This window comes from Aythya marila (genome assembly GCF_965140915.1).
Source record: "Aythya marila genome assembly, chromosome: 1".
Lineage (NCBI taxonomy): Eukaryota > Metazoa > Chordata > Aves > Anseriformes > Anatidae > Aythya > Aythya marila.
The window spans coordinates 54,211,653-54,225,397 of NC_139042.1; the positions used below are offsets into that span (position 1 = coordinate 54,211,653).

Genomic DNA, 13,745 nt, shown 5'->3' on the forward strand with positions numbered 1-13,745 from the left:
CTGTACTGGTTATTTCCCTTTGTTAATCTGCTGTTAGTGCTATAATTCTGATAACTATCTCTGACAGTTATCATAAACATAGATTTTAATAGGCTGATATACTTAGGCCTCTTGAAGGGATTACGATTAAATAGTAAGTCTACTGTATGGTACTTAGGAAAGAAAAATAAGATCTTGCCTACTGGAGGTCCCAGAAAACTTCTAAGGAGTCTTTCTAAAAGTCCTTCCAAAGAAAGTACAAGCTTCCATCTTCTCCACTTTTTTTCCCCTTCTTTTTAAATAAATCCATGGTTCTCAAACACTTAAAGGAATGCAATTCTAAAACCTCTGGACAACTTTCATCCCACTATTTCTTAGCAGTTGGGAGAAGGGATTAAAATTACATTTAAAACATCTGTATTTAAATAAAATGGCTGTACAGCACGTTTTTTTTTTATAAATATAAATTTAAAATGTTTCAATGCCTGCTAGTTCCCAGTTGTGCTTGCACATAGCCATGCACAAGAGTAATTGTTTAATAGATCAAATTCTGATATTTCACTCACCATCAGTAATCTGCAGGCCTCAGTGTGACTATGCTGCTGTAGGCTACTTTTATCTTCTTTTACCAGCATAATTCGTATTCTATTTTAGCTTTTTCTTTTGCCAGAAAAGTATGCACAATGCTAGTTGTTTGTATGGACATGCATCTCCTCACTGAAACACTTCTGCTTCAGGTCCAAAACTAGCTGCTTTGACCAACCTGTGTTTTGATCTCCTCTTCTGACAGCCTGAGAATTATTACCTTGTTTTTTGCCATTTTTAATCTGAAATAGCACTTGAACAATCTTCATGTCAATTCTCCCTCTGAATTTACAGTTTTCATCCCTAACCTATCTGTGTTGAATTATTTTTCTTCCTTCTAGTGTTAGTTAGCTAGTCTTTAGTTTGTCTTAGACTGCAGAGACAACAGATCCTTCCCTGTTATGTTAAGGGCTAGAGGAGTTACTTGTCTTATATTTTGTGCCGGATTTGCTGTTGTAGGTTAAAATTCCCAGTTCTTCTGGTAACTGTTTTTCCCAGCATACTTCAATCCAAAATCATAAAATGCAATAAATTAGTAGAAACAGGTGTCTCAGATCAGGACTTCAAATCGAGTATGAGTATCTAACCTGACACCTACAGTGCTAATAACTTTTCTGCATTGTAAGTGTTGTAGGTTGGCCAGATTGGAGGGAATGGGGGAAATTCCACTGTAGCCCCAGCTGTGAGGTAACTTGTATCTCTTCATAATTAAACCTAAATTCATCTCATTTTTTGGGGGAGTCCAACTCAACTTTTAACTGATAATAGAAGCAGTACTTTAGTGACTTTGATGGCACAAATTAGGGAATTATGTATTACCATTCATACAGTTTATGAATACACACACACAAACCAACAATAAAATCAAATTTGTGATACACAAGAACCCCTGATTACATGCCTTCAATTTATTAGAATGGACCCAGAAGGAAAACTAAGTTACTTGGAAAAAGCTTACTTTTTTATACTTTGTGAAGGCTATGCAACCCTGCTGTGAGTCTGTTTATCTGGTAGAGCGCTGGGAACTGGACTTCAAGAAAAACAGAAGTTCTACGCAAAAATGGGAATGCATTGTTTACTTCTTGGAAACTATCCCGATTCTAAAACATTTCTTCATGATGAACAGCACTGTTGAAATAATGCCTCCTCCAAGGTTGTAGGGTTGGCACAACTTTATGGTTGAGTAAGCAAATTGCTTGAAAAGGAGATACGAAGGAGAAAATAGTGGTGGTATTTCAGCTGGACCAAAGAGGGACTAGTACCTCAGGTGCTTATAGAACTAGACTAGGTAAATAAGAAAGAGGTAAAATAAAATAAAAATCCCCTAGCAGGAGTTGGAGTCATTAGAAAGGTCTAAAAACTCCTGGAGAGACACATAAACAATGTGTGGTTTGTGAATTCAAACTTCAAAGTATCCAGGTCAGTTTCTTGAAATGAATCCAAGAAAGGTCTAGTAAGAAGTAGTGGCAACCCAGAAAGCGATAACAGTTCAGAACTTGCTGTGATTTTCAGTAAAGAGTTGGAGGTCAGTTATAAAAGAAAGGTTCAGACTTGCAGACAGCTGTGAAAGCCAGATAGGGGTGCTGAAAAGTTGAGCCTGATCTACCGCTTGCAATGCTTTTCTTCGTTTTCCACCTGTATCCCACAAAGATCAGATGAAAGAGATGAGGGAGTCTGAGATCAAATATTACAAAAATAATTTTTTCCATTTTGGAGATGGAGACTTCCTGGAAGACATTTTATTGTTGCCATTGGAGCTTTTTTCTTTTTTTTTTTTCTTCTTTTTTTTTTTTACATCACATCCCAAAAAAAGATGAACCAAAAAATAGGTTGGAGGGGAAGCCTAGTGGATCAATTCTAATATTTCTTCAGATCTATTTCTCACCAGACGCTATAGTTTTACACTTCAAACAAAGCTGGTATGCAGATTTGGATAAAGTTAGACTGTAATCGTCCATAGTAAATATAAAAGTCAATCTTGAAGGAGAAGACGAGATATGTCCTGAACAACTTTGCAAAGGGCAAGGGGGGTAGTTTGGCTTCTAGACAAAAGCAGAAGTGCACAAGATAAACTGATAGTGGGGTAAATTGTGTTTGATGGGGACTGGCAGATTAACGTCACCTTTGAAACGAAGCGAATTGTGTGGCGAGAGGACAAAAATATTGCTGTGATGCATATCACCAGGTGGCAGTGTTACACAGTCTTGCAACTCCGATCCTGTGTGAGAAAATGTGGGGTCTCAGAAGGAATACTAATAGGGATATTTGTTGGGTTTTGTTAGTTTCAGAAGAGATGGGTCTCTCTCTGCCCTGATTGCCTGGATCAGAGTCAGTTTGGAGGATGGAGTTGCAATCTGGGAACTGAGACGTTGACTTGGACACCACAGTCTTGAAAAAGAGGAACGTATTGGATGCTGTTAGGCTGCTCTTTACAGGGAAAAACAAAATGCCACATTCAAATGTAATAGAGATATCCTTCGCATGATTGTCAGGGACTGAGTCTGTAGCACTTCTACTTGTACCTGAATCTGGAAAAATATAAGCAGATGTGGTATGGATCAAATGCCTTTGATCTGTAATTAGTCCACAAAAGCTACTCTAGAGTTTGCATCATAAATATTGCAGGATTCAAAGGCTGGAGACTGCAAGGAATGTGTGTAAGTAGGTCTAGGTTTTCCTCTGCACAGGACAGAAATGGGAGAGCAGTTTTCTGTGTCGGTCCTGTTAAATGCTGTCGTGTTGCAGATGCCAGTTGTCATAAAGAGCATAAACAAACAACTCTATGGTTAGTTTCTTTGGGATTACAAGAAAACACTCTACATTTCATACTCTTTGCCTACTCTCTTTTCTCCAAGACCTGCATTTGCTGCTGGTCATTTGATATTGCAGTCTCAAACAGCTGGAGTACTTGTAGCCTCACTCAAGTAGCTTCCCACTCATCAGTGCTTACCTGGCCTTATCATGAAGCTGCACATAATCTTCTTGAATGGCAAAATCAGCCAGAGGCTCTTTGTTAGCCAGTTTGCAGGCAGTGGTCACACCTCACATCATCCTTGCTACGGCTGTGATTACAGCTGGATTCCAGCAAGGGTCACCATTGTTTGTGCCTGGTGGCCATCCTGTTCTCCAGGCAGCGAACTCCAGTAAGCCCCTTACATGGTCCTACATACCAGAGATTTTCTCTCCTAGAAGACATATGGGAACTTTAACCTGAGTTTTGTAATGCTGTTGCCACAGTCCAAAAGGCAAAAGAAAACATAGTTTTTCTTTCTTAAAATAAGAACTGCAAATGCTGTGGTGGTGGAGTCTACATCAGTAAATTAAACATGCTCAGGAACTTCCTTGGATACTGGGGCCATGTACACAGCCTGACTGGCAGTGGTGCTCTTGGTGACTGGTGTTTTCTGGAATGGTTTGACTCCCCAAACTATGTCCAGGGGTTGTCTGGGAGAGTGCTAATTCACATGCCAAAACCTGGTTAGAGCATTTTCTCCTTCTTTACTCTGCTAAATGACAATGTTGCAATGCCCAGGAAGGGTCCCAGGTGCTGCTCCATTTGCTGATGCCCACTGTGAATCCAAGGATGGGCTATAGTGGTGCAAGAGCAAAAGATAACCGTGTGTGCTTGATAGAAAGGACATCTATGTATATACAGCTAAGCTTTAGCATTGATCTAAAAAGATCTAGTTCAAAGTTTTCAAAAATGTTCCTTTTTTTCTTGTTTTCCTGGGAAACTATCTTCCCAACAACTGTAACTATACATATATATTAATTTTTCTGTGAGCAGTTTTAAACTGCCGAGTGATGGTTGTAAACAAAAGGGCACTGAGTGGAATGCTGGATGTTCGAGTTGTCCTAGGTCAGTGCCTTACACAGGTGGAATGATCAGTATTCAAAGCAGAATACAGCTGGTCATTTATCTCAGGAGGGAAACAAGCAGCAGCGTGTAAGGAATGACTTTCAGAGGCATTTGCATATGGACTGCCACACATGAAACATTTAAGACTGTGAAGGATCAGCATAGTCTATCTAATAAAGGAATAGTGAACTGATGCTATATCACACCCAGGACAATGTATGAAAGTAACTGAAGAACACATTTTAACTCTCACCTTTTACATTATGATCTCTGCTGGACCTGAAGTGTCATTTCTTCTTTGTTGTCTGAATCTGACTAAAGGGAAAAAAAGGAGGGGGGGGGGTCATAGGTTTAAGAAAGTTATTACCTGCGTAAAAAGAACAGCAAGCACAAGAAGTGAAAATTAACGTGTCGTGATGAGTTGCAAGAGTTACAAGATGGTGAGCCGGTGACAGTATAATGCATAAATTACTTTAAAAGGAAGAATACAGCATTTAATGTGCCATTGAAATGGAAGGTTCAGTAACTGCAAAGAATAAAATTTAATCTGACAAAAAATAAGGGAGGTTTATACTATAAACCTTGGAACAAATTAATCCCAAAGAGATGAATGAAGTTAGCATGAGTCTATTAATTTAGCTATTACAGTTTTACCGTTTGCATCCTTGTGAAAAGGGAGAGACCTGGGACTTGCTGAACAATGAAAAATTGTTTTATGGGAAATCTCAACTGGCTACAAGTGTTGAAACATTTCAGGTCAGGCGGTGATAAATAATTGAAAGAAACCAACATGACGTCGGTGTCACTTCAATTTTGCATTAATAGATTATTAAATATAAACCTTGTCAGACAGGTAATTGCTGAATGAAATCATAATTTTGTACCTTTGCTTCGTAATATCATTTTCTTAGTCATGCATTCTGTACCAAACCTGATGTTGGCACTGACACTATTTCCCATGCCCGTTGGTTCAGACTAGCAAATGTTATATCGATTTCTAAAATAAATGGTAAGCATGCCAATTTTTATTTTTAGCAACTCAGAAAGCCTGTTGTGTGCTACCTGGGAAGTGCCAAGCAGAAGAGGCATACTGTGCTGAAATTTTAATACAGTTTTGTGTGTGTATTTTCACACGTCAGCACTTCTCTGGTAGAGATGACAGTAGAGATTACATGCTGGTTTTAACAGGTGTGGGTTTTTTTTGAGGTCATCTACCTGAAACTGCTACGAGGAGTAGATCATTTCAGGATTCTCTTATTTGAATACTTGGTGAACTCTTGGTGTACAGGATCTTGGAGAATTATTATGTAGGAAATAAGAGAACCTTAAATCTTACTTGTAATTGTTTTGGAATCCATGGAAACTTTATTCAGAGTACCTGAAAACTAGCTTGTAACTAACTTTTGATTTTCCTTATAAGTAAACTCTTGTTGGAGACTTACAGCTGAGTTATATTTTAAGGGGAAAAACATTGGGACTGAGCAGCGCTTGCAGTTTTTAGGGCTTTGTTTTGAACTCAGCTATGTTCCCATTAAATCAGAGGAAACACGGCTGGATTCAAAATGACCCTTATTATTGCTCCGCTGAGGCTGATGAACTACAGCCATTGACTTTGAAAGAACCTAACTAATATTAGTAAAGTTCAATCCCACAGGGCCTTGTGCTATAGCACGTACATCTCTAAGGAGAACATAAAATACTCCCAAATAGAAACACTATGTTCTCTTTGTAGGGATACTCAGCATCCAAGAAGTGCAATGCCAGGCAGGCACCTGCTGGAGACACCGAAAGCTCTCCGAACCTTTGGCCTCAGTGGCAGTACAGCTTATGGTGTAAGGGCAAGCACTGTGTGCAGTTGTGAAGAACTGGGTGGTGGCTGGAGGTGCTGTGGGTTGTAGCTCTCCAGCAAGCACGGTCTGCAAACCATCATTAGGAATATTAAAATTCATAAGTTGCCATAAAAGGCTGTCCTTGAGAGCTGCATAAGCACATTTGTTTCTGTGGGCCCGCACGTACTTTTTGCCAGTTTCAGAAATATGACAGTTTTTTAAAGGTCATGTTTCTCATCTAAACCTCATTATAAATGTTCTTATCCTGTACATCCTTTCTGTCCAATAGCAAAACAAAAATACCTATATTTATTTTTTTGTTCTTCACAAATTAGTAACTGTGTAGTGCAAATCTAAATAAATAGGAACTTTAAATGTAGCTGTAATTCACAGTTTCCCTGTTTAGTACATTTACCTTTTCACGGAGATGAAGGTGTACCGTATCAACAATCTGCTATTTAAAGAGAAAATCTTAAATTGTAACAGCACTTCTGCATCTTACTAAAAGCACTACGAGAGGTACTTCAGTCTAAATCCTTTAGCGGTGCTTTTATTCCAAATACACGGTTACCACCACAAGCCATCCTAGTGCTATTCTGTTACAGAAACAAGGCTATACATGTACTTAATGTTGCTTCTCTGGTTTGATGTTTGCTTGTTTGGTAAAGAACAGGCTAAGGGGGAGAACAAAATGCTTTCACCAGGTAATCCAGGGCGTTCTCTGCAACGTTTCAGTGCAGATAGAAGCACATCTCTCGTGATGCCTGGTGAGATCCAGAGGCTTTTACCAGCCTCATACCTTAACGGTGTTGTGAGATCCTGGACAAACAGACGTGTGTGTGTGTGCGATATGTGCGTGTGTTGGAAGCCAGGGGACGGAGGGTGTTGTAGCAGCAACTTTACGAACGCTTTACAGCTCCCAGAGTTTCATCTCCTTTACTTTAGGCTGTTTGCTCGCTCTTTGCAGTATTTCGCACAGTTTTTAATAGGAGCTGATGATCCCTTTCAAGAGTCCAAATACTCCTGCTTTCCGTATAGAAACCTTCATGGTAAGATGCGGAGGTTTAACGGCTGTTATAGAGCTAAATAGTGCCACGGGGACGCACCGCTCTGTTAGAGGTCTTCCAGAGCTGGTTGAAAGACACTGTAGAAAGTTGCGGTAGCGCTGCCAGGTACCTAATGAATAAATGGAGTAAATTGCGACATTCTGCGATTAAATAGTTTAGATGGGCAATCAGCCCGCGGGGCCGTTGGGGGCCGTTAGGAGCCGTTAGGAGCCGTTGGGGGGTCCGGCCCGAGCCTCGCCTCACGGCCCGGGCGCTCCCGCTCACCTGGCGGAGCCCCCTCTCCCCCCTCATTGGCTGCCTTCCGCCCCGCCCCCGCCTTCTCATTGGCTGGCTCCGCCGCCCCCCCTCGCGCTATTGGTCTCCGCCCGGTACCTGGAGGGGAGCGAGGAGCGGCTCCCTCTCCCCCCCTCCTTTCCTCCCCCTCGGCTCCCATTGGCGGCGGAGCCGGCGTGCCGCGCCCGCCCATTGGCTGGCGGGCCGGCCGCGCGCCCGGATTGGTGGGCGGCTGCGCGGCGCCCCGCCCCGCGGGGGGCAGAGCGGCGCGTTTGGGCTGGAGAGTTGCCGGCGCCGCTCGGCAGCGCGGGGCTGCGGGCGGCGAGAGCCGGGTGCCCGCTGCCGCCGGCGGCCGGGGAGCGCGGAGCGGAGCGGAGCCGGGCATGGCCGCGCCGGGCTGAGCCGAGCCCGGGGCGGCGAGCAGCATGCCGCCCGCGCGAGGGGAGCCGGGCGGGACGCCCGCCCTGGCAGCGGCCGGCAGCGCCTGAGCCCGCGCTGCGCTGCGCTGCGCTGCGCCGTGCCCCGCGCGCCGCCATGGACGAGCGCTTCAACAGGTGGCTGCTGCCGCCGCTGCTGGCGCTGCTCTTCCTGCTCATCGTCTACCAGTACGTGTCGCCCGCCTGCCCCGGCGCCGCCTGCCCCCGCCGCCCGCCGGCCTCCGCCGCCCGGCGCGGAGGGGACGCGGCGGACGAGGAGGAGGCGGAGGAGGCGGCGGCGGCGGCGGCGCTGCCGCGGCTGGTGCCCAAGTTCCCGTTCGCGCGGGGGGAGCTGTGCCGCCGGGTGCGCTTCGACATGCGGGGCCGCGACGTGATCGTCTTCCTGCACATCCAGAAGACGGGCGGCACCACCTTCGGGCGGCACCTGGTGCGCAACATCCGCCTGGAGCAGCCCTGCTACTGCCGCGCCGGCCAGAAGAAGTGCGCCTGCCACCGCCCGGGCGGCGACAAGGACACCTGGCTCTTCTCCCGCTTCTCCACCGGCTGGAGCTGCGGGCTGCACGCCGACTGGACCGAGCTCACCAGCTGCGTGCCCGCCGCCATGGAGCGCCGCGGCTGCGCCGGCAACCGCACCCTCAGGTCAGCCGCGGGGCCCTTCAGCGGCGCGCGCACGGCCGTTAGCGGGTGGGGGGGGGGGGGAGGGAGGGGTCCCTCCCCTCACGGACCCCCCCCCCCCTCGCTGTCCCCTCACGGCGTTTCGGCGGGAAGCGGCCGTCGGGGAGAGCGGAGCGGCTAATAAATAATAAATTAATTAATCAATAAGCCAGGGTCCCGCTCATGTGTGTGTGTGAGGAGGGTGTGTGTGTGTGTGTGCGCGTTTTGTTCCCCAGCTTGTGCCAGGGACCGAGCCCTGCCCGCTCCTGCGCGAGTTTCTCTCAGCTACGCGCCTTTCGAAACTTTATTTTCTAAGGTAAAACCACAATCAGCACTGAAACGCTCCCGTGTACCTATACAGAGTGCCCCCGCAGCCTTGTCATCGATATCCGGCAGCCCTCAAACCCTCTTTTTCGCCCCCGTTTCAGGTGGGGTGGTTGCGTGCCCGTCGCCTGCTGCCTGGGGAGCTCGAGGTTTTTGTGGGGAAAAAATCCCCGTGTGGATAAACACCCCCGGTGGCACGGGCTGCAGGCTCCTGCAAGCGCTGCTCCTCTTCGTGTTAGCTCCCGTTGGGCTTTTGTCGGGTCTTGGAAAAAAATCTTTTCTGTTTTGAAACGGGAAAGTTGTCCAAGGGCAGCCTCTCCGCACACAGGATAGCTGTAGGCGATTCGCTAAGTTTCGGGCTTTGTTCCGACTCATTTACCATTAAATCGCGTTTCCAGGCTAGGGTTAGGTCCTGTCTTTATTTGTATGACAGCCCCTGAACATGGGCAGTAACAAGGTAGCAGATCAATTCTCTCGTAAACTTTAACACTATAATGATTGCAGCTTCAATTTATGTAAAGTACTTGAGGGGAAAAAAAAAAGCCTTTCCTCTTTTTCAAGTTATATAGCTTTCCAGATAACACAATGTTCTTTCATTTTACTACCCATCGCAATTTTATGAGTCTGCAGCCTGTACATTTTTATCAGGACCGCTCGCGCATTGTTTTGGGTCTTGTAAAAACACACACAGCCCATGATGCCCACAGACTCATTTTCCCTGGTCCTGTTCATCACCAAGAAAGCTGGTTGCTGTTGCTGAACAGCTCGCAGATGACTTGATGTGAGCATCAGAGGCGGTAACGGGTCCTCCCGTACCACGTAGCTCGGCACGTTTGGCGTGGTTCCAGCCACGATGATGTAATGTTGGGTGTTGGGGACTTGGGCTGCACTTGCAGCGTGCTGTGAAGGCATCTCGTACAGTTTTATGAAAGATGTTCAGCTGGGGATAAATAGAATCAGTAGTTTCACTTGCTAGTGGAAGAGAAATACTGTGAATGTCTTCAAGGGCAAAACAGCTTGGTGGCAACAGTACAGTGTCAAGGAATATTCAATACAATTGTAGTGGAAACCAGGGAGGGGAGGAGGGAGAGTAATACAGAAATGTCTGAGAATACCTTACCTGTCCCTGGCATCTTCTTTTCCTTTCCTTTGTCGTGTAGAGTAGTAGTAAGTGAATAACCAAGTGTTAAATTCAAAGGCAAAGATCGCAAATGGGCAGTAAAAGTGAAGTAGTAATTTTTATACTTTTTGGTAGAAAACATGATTATATTAATTGAAAACTTCTGAGTTGATTTACAGAGCAGGTCATGATGATTATTCAGTCATTTGTTAGTAATTATTTTGATTGGAGAAAAAGACAAGTAGTGACACTTCAACAGTTACAGCCAAAGTGTTTTCTTAATATTTTTTGGTTTAGTTAGGGAATGCTTTGGTTAGTATGGCATCTTACTTGGGCTTTCTGGATTCATCTTCACATAAGTGGAGGAAGTGCTTCGAATACTTATTGGTCATATCATTCCAATGCTTGCTCCTTGTTGTATTATATGCTGCTCTGGGCAGACATCTTTTTCTTTTTATCATTGCTTTCTCTTTATAGTCGTGTAGCCCGACTTCATTTATTTCAAGGAGTTTTAAAATGAACTATCAGATAACCCTGAAGTATGGAGTGGCTCGGCTGTGAATGTCTTTGCTGAAGTTGGAATCAAGCCTAAAATACTTTGCTGGAGGACTGTACTATTAGAGGCATACGTCTAGGTCTTTTTTAACGTATGAACTGAAAATTGAGCATGAGGTGACCGTGTGCCTAAAATAAGCAAGAAACTAGCGTATGAGCCTAAAGTAGAGCATACTGATATTTTTTTTTTTAGTCATCCTTTGGAGCTTCTGAATGTATTTTAGGCATTAGACTTCCCTGATTAGCTTAGCTTTTCTCTTCAGCCTTCCAGCAGTGGAGCCAGGAAATTAGGCTAAATTGGTTAGGTACGACACTGGATTTTCTCTGTGCCTGGGAGGAGGGCAACGGGACAAACCAAATGGTGAATTTGGTACCCAGGGGTTTGAGCTCTTGTGTAATATATTTGAATATGCGGTGAGGATGATTCTATTTCTTCATAGCAAGGTATTAATATAATCTGTTCTTTCAGATCTCAATATATGTAACTGGCCCTTAACCACAAAGAAAGGATAAGCAATTCAGGGTGTAAATCTCTGCATTTTAAAATCTTGCTTTTTGGAGTGCTGGTGATTGTGTAGCATAAGTGAAGATCAAATAAGTGAGAGCCTTGTTTAATCTTACACTTTATTTGCTATTTTGTTGTACGTTAGATAAAGTCCTAACTTTTAACACATGTTTGTAGAAGAGTCCATGGAAAAAATAAGGGAGGGTATGGTCCTAAGGGTTTGAGGAAGTACATGAAGCCCTACTTCACTCTGGACTTTTTGTCCTTCGTGAGCAGTGTGCTTACAGATGTCTTACATCTGGAAGATCCCATTGAGGTATGACAGAGACCTGAGCTTGGCTTTTTTCATTTTCTGGTGTTTAAGTTTTGAAACCTTGTATCCCAAGAAGGAACTCAGGGCAGAAGCTGCCACCGTGGCCCAGCAAATTGAACTCCTCAGGCCCAAGCACCAACTATAATTTTGAGGTCACGGGACCTTTACCCCTATGGGACTTATGATGTGATGTGTCCTGGGTCCCGCCTAGGTACTTCAGTGTGAAAAGTTGTTTCTCTGTGTATTGGATGCTGTTGTGAAGTTCAATAATCTTTATCAAACTCTTTGTAATGTTAGGAATCAAAGCTATTCTTTTCAATGGTGTTATTGAAGAAAAAAAAAAAAAGGGCACTACAAAACTTTTAATTTCTTCAGTCATTTACACCTGTTTTAATTTGCAGGATGTGAGATGTTCTGTTGAAATAATACCTAAATGTTTACAGAATAGCGCTGTTAGTTTCCAACATTAATGTGAAGCTTTCCCTCTTACAACAGTTGCTTTCTGGACAGTGAGGATATGGAGAAGAGTATGCAGTTAATATGGTCTTAAATTAAGCTCATATTAATGTAGTTTTCAGCTCAGTGTTGCAAATAATGTAATTAGACCATTGTGACTTCTCTCATGAGGATGCTGTTAGGTTCACATGGAAGTGCTTACATCAGTAGCATGCCTCCCCCCACCCCTTTACATTTCACAGGAGACTTATTGCTGTACCCTGTGCATGCAATTTGGGTTATTTTCTGTGCCTTCCAAAAATGGCTTTTATAGGAGAAAGTAACGGATTGGTGCACCATCTTTTTTGCAAGGAATGGCTTTCTATCTCTTTAGGTATTTGCTCTGACCTCACTGTCAAGTTGTTGTGTTTAGTTCTACCTTGAGAACTTGTCTTTCCTTCAGAGGCTATAGAGCTTCAACCAACGTTTACAGAGGACAAAAAGGAAGGAGAAATGATGTTAATGTCTAAATTGGGATGCCATGGAAGAGCTGGTCTCAAGTCTGAGCAAGTGCCATTAGGCTGCCTCTGTAGACAGCGGGGAGGAGCAGAGTACCACAGCCAGCCCTTTGCGGGGGCTAAGACGTGGCTGAGACCTGATGAATTTCCCTCTGGAGGGGCAGCTCTTCCTTTCGGTGGCTACAAAGGAAGGCTGGAGGGGCTGGTTTGGGCTAGATGTTGAGAACTTGATGGGAAGTATTGCACATCTCATGTTGCAGACACGTGGTCCTAGCTGATGTCTGCCTCTCAAGGTACCAGGTAATACCTGGTGTGTGGCACATGGCTTGCGTGGCCTCTGCCTTGCGTATGAGGGATTGAAAGGGGACCTTCAGAAGTTCTTATCAAGGCACACTTTCTCCCTCGCTGGTGTCTGTAATATCATTAATAGTTATCCATTGTTATTATTACTAGTTTGATTAAATTAGGAAGGTAATCTTTTAAACTGCACACTTGAGAGAACGCTTCATTGAAACTGTTGTCTAATTTATTTTATATGAAACAGTGAAATTAGTCTAATTCTGTAAACCACATGAGCTTTATTATCAGTGCAGTGTAGTCTTCTATTGATTTTCATTAATTGGCTTCTATTGTACTTCCCAGTTCTTCATGTCTGTTTAACTTGCCGTATGCTCTCTTAGTCTATGGAAGTACAAATCAGCAGTAAACCCATGAGTCACAGAATTGGGAGAGTTAAATAGAAATTAGCAGGTTCCCTTCTCATCTGATGCAGTCCTATTGAGGTTTTTTTTTAAAGCTCTAGCAATAAGAGAGCATAAGATGGACTCCTTTCTTTGCAGCCATGGTAACTGTGATCATCGCAAACACGTAAGAAGAGTGCTAATTGAAAATTAAGACTATGCTGAAGGTAAGCAGGAGAAGAGAACAAAGAGCTTCAAGTGTTTAAACTGAAAAAACCTGCAAATTCTCTCTCGCATCTTGGTATCTTCTGAAACGAATGTTAGAGCCAGGTTTAAGGAACAACAAGGAGAGAGAAACTTCTTGTGATCATGGTGAATTTTGTTTTGTTTTAATTGCCTCCATTGTTGGTCACTCCAGAAGAACCCTTGGTAATCCCTTCTAGGGTTTCGATATACTTACAGTTGGAAAGTGGTCGTCTTCCCTCCAGTGCTCATTGTGATTTCTTTTTTTTTCTTTTTTTTTTTTTTTTATTTTTGTGAGGGACATGGAAAACAAATTGATCCCTTGCTTTTTATTTGCCTACTAGGTACTTCAGTTCTCAGGAAGTCCTC

The 13,745-nt window shown here is 44.0% G+C and overlaps 1 protein-coding gene across 1 annotated transcript in view; it reads left to right on the forward strand.

The window, feature by feature from the left end:
• The first annotated feature begins 7,913 nt into the window (after window positions 1-7,913).
• HS6ST3 (heparan sulfate 6-O-sulfotransferase 3) overlaps window positions 7,914-13,745 on the forward strand; it is a 296,801-nt gene continuing 290,969 nt past the window's right edge. Inside the window, exon 1 of the mRNA XM_082778161.1 lies at window positions 7,914-8,668. Within this exon, the coding sequence (XP_082634287.1) occupies window positions 8,127-8,668 (542 nt within the window). The 5' untranslated portion in view covers window positions 7,914-8,126. The remainder of the gene's footprint in view (window positions 8,669-13,745) is intronic.